Below are 4,746 nucleotides of genomic sequence, written 5' to 3'. Positions count from 1 at the left end.
GACTCGCCGGTCTGTGTCTTCCACAAAGCGAAACACCGATGGCACGAAGATAGAGACCCGAGCAAATCCTGTCGTCCTGTAGTTAAATATCCCATGCGCACCCATGAGGACGTTGTCTTCCACCCCGAGCCGGTACCTCGAGTCCAACCCCAGAGGATCGTTGTGGGCCCGCTTTGGGGAAGAAATTAAAAGACGGCACACCGACACCGGCGGCGCTGTTGATGGCGACGATGGCAAAGAAGTACTTCAAGCAGTCATTTCACACATATCTAAATGCAAATAACATACCCACCCATCGGAGCCATCGGCTGGAGTCATCAGTCCAGTGGCGGACGGTAAGGGGGCCTTGTTTGTCGTAATCGCCCGGAAGGACACATGGTCCTGTGCCGAAGGCGTGTTGCGCAATGGGTACACCCGAGCTACCAATGGCCAGCGAACATCCCAGACATTCCTGCCAGAGAGCAGCAAAAACCTAAAAGGAAGAAAAAACTGTGATACGAAACTGTACTGGCTCTCGGCCGCTCCTCCAACGAAGCTCGTGACGTTCCACCTTGGACTGCACAGGATGAATATAGATGCATCTTGTGCCAGCCAGTTGATGCAGTTCATTGCTCATGGTGAGAAAGATTGAGTGTGCGGCAAGAAAAGGGACCTCTCCGCCATAAATACCATCACGATCAGCATCATCAGCAACAGCAGCAGCAGCAGCTACATCATCGGTGAAACTTTTATGAATAACCAAATTTCTCTTCAGTGGCCCTCCACTTGGGGTGGTTTGGGAGGGGAGGAAAACTTTCTGGATACGACGAACCGACCCCTGACGATGCCGGAGATGGCTAGATGGTGGACATTCATTCTCGTTTCCAAAACGTCCTGGTTTAACATGCACGACAAATGTTCTGCCGCCAGCAGGGCACAACGACGGTACGAAGACACGTGGCCAGCGGGCTCGGGTTCCAAAGCATTTTCCTTCTCCAACTTCTTTGCCTCGACGGACCACACCGGCCTCCTCCCGCAATTTGCCTTTCTTTTCTCGGTCCTTTTTTTTTGATGAGGAATTGAATAGAATGTACCCGTACGAAAATAAACTACATTTACACGATTTACAGAATTTGTTTCGGCCAACCCATGCACCGCTCCCCGCACTCCTACTCCGCTCTACGTTCACACACTCATCAGCAGCGTCGCCGGAAAACAAAATCGGAAGCTATACCAGAACGGATGCATCTTTCCTTTTGGGAACTTTCTTTCATTTGAATGTTTGATGTACATCAATTTGGACGAATGGTTGCAAAGTTGTTCCATTTCGCATTCGGTGCACGATGCAGGCAAACAGTGTCGCAAAGTGGCACCGGTCTGATGGCTTGGAGCGCTGGAAAACGACAGCGAAGAGGAGGCAAGAGAGGAAAAGGGCACCCCATTCATACGGTAGCAAACAAAGCAAGTCTTATGCACGTACGAAAGGATTGAATGTCCTTTCGGTTGAACCAGTTGGAATATGGCGAAAAAGTGGAGAAAAATCCTCGTTTGGAGGTTCTGTCGGAATGCTGGAGTGATATATGATGGAATTGCAACAGGAATAAACCGCTTCTTTGGCTTGCTTCAGATTTGAGGAGAACTAACAAATTAGTTGTTTGAATGTTAGTTTTTTTTTCTGAAACCTAAATAGATAAAATGTGAAACTCGTCCATTTTATGAATATTTCTTACTGTAGACTTATTTACATATCTAAAACCTAGCACAAATTAATTAGTTTAAAATACTCCGTTTAATTGTTGATCCCGTTGACTTGTTGAAGGGTTAAGAATAAAACATATTTTGCGTTAGAAGTATAAGAAACATTTTTACATAGTTTTTACAATTATTATAATCGACAATCAGCTTCGAACGATACGAAAAACATAAAGCTAAGGCACTGAAGCACTAAAAAAAAATAAATATCCATCGTTTCAGGATTGTAATAACTCCTCGGTTTGGTCTCGGTTGGGATTCGAACTCATGCCGTCTTGTAGACCTTATTATTTGCAAATCAGTTAGTTCAATTGTAGCCAACTCCAGAATAATGGAAAAAACAGTGCATTGTTTTTTTTTTTAGCAAATGCAGTCTTTATATTTTGAATCGACAGTTTGATGCTCTGCCATGTTGTGGGTAGCTAGGAAGCGTCTAAGCCGTTCATTTCTTGTAGTCGTCCTCCTCCTCGCCCTCCCGGAACAGTTCGTCATCCAGGTTGCGGAAGATGGCGGCCAGCGCGTTACACTTGCTGTTATCGTTCGCTTCGTTGGTGACAATCTGGCAGAGGTGTCCGAGAAGGCAGTCTCCGTCGCAACCGGCGGCCAGGAATGGGTCACCACGCTTCACCTTCAGCTCCCAGTAGCGTCGCAGGTCGGTCGGGTTGGAGGCGAAACGGCGCACCAGACCATCGAGCGAGGCCGGGCTCACGTTCGCCAGCTGGAAGTCCCGGCTGAAGGAGTACAGCTCCATCCAGATGGGAGCCCGGTTCGGGTTCTGGTTGGCCTCGGAGAGGCTGAAGTACCACGACTCGAAGTCCGTCACTTGCTGCAGAGAGGAACAGACGAGGGTTACATTGAGGGAAACCACCGCGCCTGACGTGGCATACTTACGTAGGTTTGCGGGTTGACGTGGTACACGACGTAGTTCGGGTTGTAGTTGCTGAACGGCACGGTACCACCGCCATTGAAGCCTACGCTGATCGCAGCCTGTGGGTTGGAGAGCGAGTAGAACACGTTGAACTCGTCGGCGTGCGTGTGTCCGTGGAAGTGCGCCACGATGACGTCAAAGAAGCGATCCAGGATGCGACGATACTGGTGGGCCCAGGTGCGATAGCTGGTTCCCGCACCGATGGGAATGTGCGCCAGGATGTGCACCTTCTCTCCGGCCGCTTCGGCCTGCAGGAGCGTATCGTGGAGCCACTGGAGTTGCGCCTGAAGGTACGCCGGGTCGTACAGAATCCACCAGTTGAAGGTGTACGCATCGTTGTTGTTCATGCCGATGATACGGAATCCGGGTCGAACAAGAGCCGTGTAGTAGCCGCCCTGGCGGATGGTTTGCTGAGTGGCCGCTGGCAGCCAGGTTGCCCACTGGTTGGCAGAAAAGTCGTACAGCCAACTAGCCGAGAAGTCCTCCCGATCGATGTAGCTCGGGGCGAACACGTTCGTCGGGTTGTTCTCGTGGTTACCGAGCACCGGGTATACCGGCTTGGTGCCGAAAACATCCCGGAACAGCTGGTAGGTACGGGTCATCGAGACGATGTTACCGGCCACCGTCGTCTCCCACACTCCGTGGTCGATGATGTCACCAGTGTAGTAGATGTAGGCCGCATCGGGATGCTGCCGAGCCGCGGCACGTACCGCATCCTCAACCGCCTTCCACGGAGAATCGCAGTCTCGGTAGTCTCCCCACTCGCCAGCTCCGTTCGCCGGATCCGCCGGAATGCCTTGTCCTTCACGGCAACAGCAGGGCTCACCGCAAACCGCATTGTAACCGGTACGGTAGTGCGGATCGTAATGAACATCCGTAATGTGGATGATCTTGAGGTCACCGGCAGCCCGGTTTGGTGAAGTCACCGAGCCAGTGATCGGACGGCCACCACCCGACACATTGATCGTCCAGTCGAGGAACGCCGGATCCTGCAGGACACAGGTACCGGACTGGAAAATAATGCCACATATGGTTTGCGCCGACAAGGATGGTCGGTTGTCGATGATGTACAGCAGAATGTCGATGTTCTTGAGCACCAGCAGACGGCAGTTGTTGGGCGTAAGAATTCCCAGCGTCGAACACGTCGAGGTTGCCTGGTCGGCGATCTGTGCCGTGCTCCAGCCAAGAACGCGCCGATAGGTCAAGTAGGTCGTGATCAATGCTCGGCAAGCGGTACACTCCACCGTAAGGTAGGGCAGCGGATGGTCATCCATCTCCTTCCGGAACATGTCCGGCTGCTGGCGAATGTGCTCAAACATTTCCTCCAACCGCTCGGACATCACGCCCGTCTCCACATACTGTGTGTGCTCCACGTAGAACTCCTTCTCGAAAGCCGCTACGGAGTGTCGAAAACGGGGAACCTGTTAATTGGCGAGCCAACATTCCACAGCACAGCACGCGCGTCACACTTACCGTCGAATTTCTCCTGCTGCTCGAGCAGTTTGGCGTAGTTGGCCGGTTTCACCTGGTAACCGGTGACCACGACCGTCACCAGACTCACTAGCGAGAGGAGTATCGTTGCGCGACTCATTCTGCCGATCACTTGTCAACAACTGCGCTGATCCAGCGTCTACCACGGTGCTGAGAGCCACTGCTCTTTCCCGAAACCCACGCTGCTGGCCCGTTTTTATATGAAACCTGTTCTGGAATTCTGCCTATCATTTTTGGAAACATTTTCGTTTCATCTCACTCCCTCTCTCTTGCGTGGTGATGCGTCTTTCGATCGTGTTCTACACGAACCAAGCGCTTTGGTATCGTACCGCGTCCCGTTATCAGAACCGCGGACGAATGATTTTTGTTCACCGCCCGGTGACAGTTCGCGCCCCATCCAACCTCGTTTCCTCTCACGGGTCCCACGGTTTCGATACCGTTAGAACAAAAGGGGAACGAAGAGGAAAACGAAGCGGGCTCCCGCGAAGAAACAAAACACAAGCGCCGTTTTGCCTCCACGGGACACACCAGCCTTTTTTTTATTTGAGTCGTCGGGTGAACTTTCCATTTCGAATGTCATCGTCGTTGGCGTGTCG

The 4,746-nt window shown here is 51.9% G+C and overlaps 1 protein-coding gene across 1 annotated transcript; it reads right to left on the bottom strand.

The window, feature by feature from the left end:
* Positions 1–2,173: 2,173 nt before the first annotated feature.
* On the bottom strand, positions 2,174–4,256 carry LOC131289676 (sphingomyelin phosphodiesterase-like). The gene is made up of 3 exons (XM_058318974.1): positions 4,133–4,256; positions 2,623–4,055; positions 2,174–2,557 (listed from the first exon to the last, which is right to left on the bottom strand). The coding sequence occupies exons 1-3, from the start codon at positions 4,248–4,250 to the stop codon at positions 2,174–2,176; spliced, it is 1,935 nt and encodes a 644-aa protein (XP_058174957.1). The 5' UTR covers positions 4,251–4,256.
* Positions 4,257–4,746: the final 490 nt, after the last annotated feature.

The sequence above is a fragment of the Anopheles ziemanni genome, chromosome 3 (genome assembly GCF_943734765.1).
Source record: "Anopheles ziemanni chromosome 3, idAnoZiCoDA_A2_x.2, whole genome shotgun sequence".
NCBI lineage: Eukaryota > Metazoa > Arthropoda > Insecta > Diptera > Culicidae > Anopheles > Anopheles ziemanni.
The sequence above is the reverse complement of the archived record's forward strand: the minus strand, read 5'-3'. Positions and strand labels throughout refer to the sequence as shown.

What these genes read in the sequence shown, in the direction of transcription:
- LOC131289676 (XM_058318974.1), bottom strand. Translation starts at nt 4,250, where the DNA reads ATGAGTCGCGCAACGATACTCCTCTCGCTAGTGAGTCTGGTGACGGTC. An exon ending in GCAGCAGGAGAAATTCGACG is followed by an intron (nt 4,056 to 4,132) that starts GTAAGTGTGACG and finishes GACACTCCGTAG; the next exon opens with CGGCTTTCGAGAAGGAGTTC. An exon ending in ACGTCAACCCGCAAACCTAC is followed by an intron (nt 2,558 to 2,622) that starts GTAAGTATGCCA and finishes TCCTCTCTGCAG; the next exon opens with CAAGTGACGGACTTCGAGTC.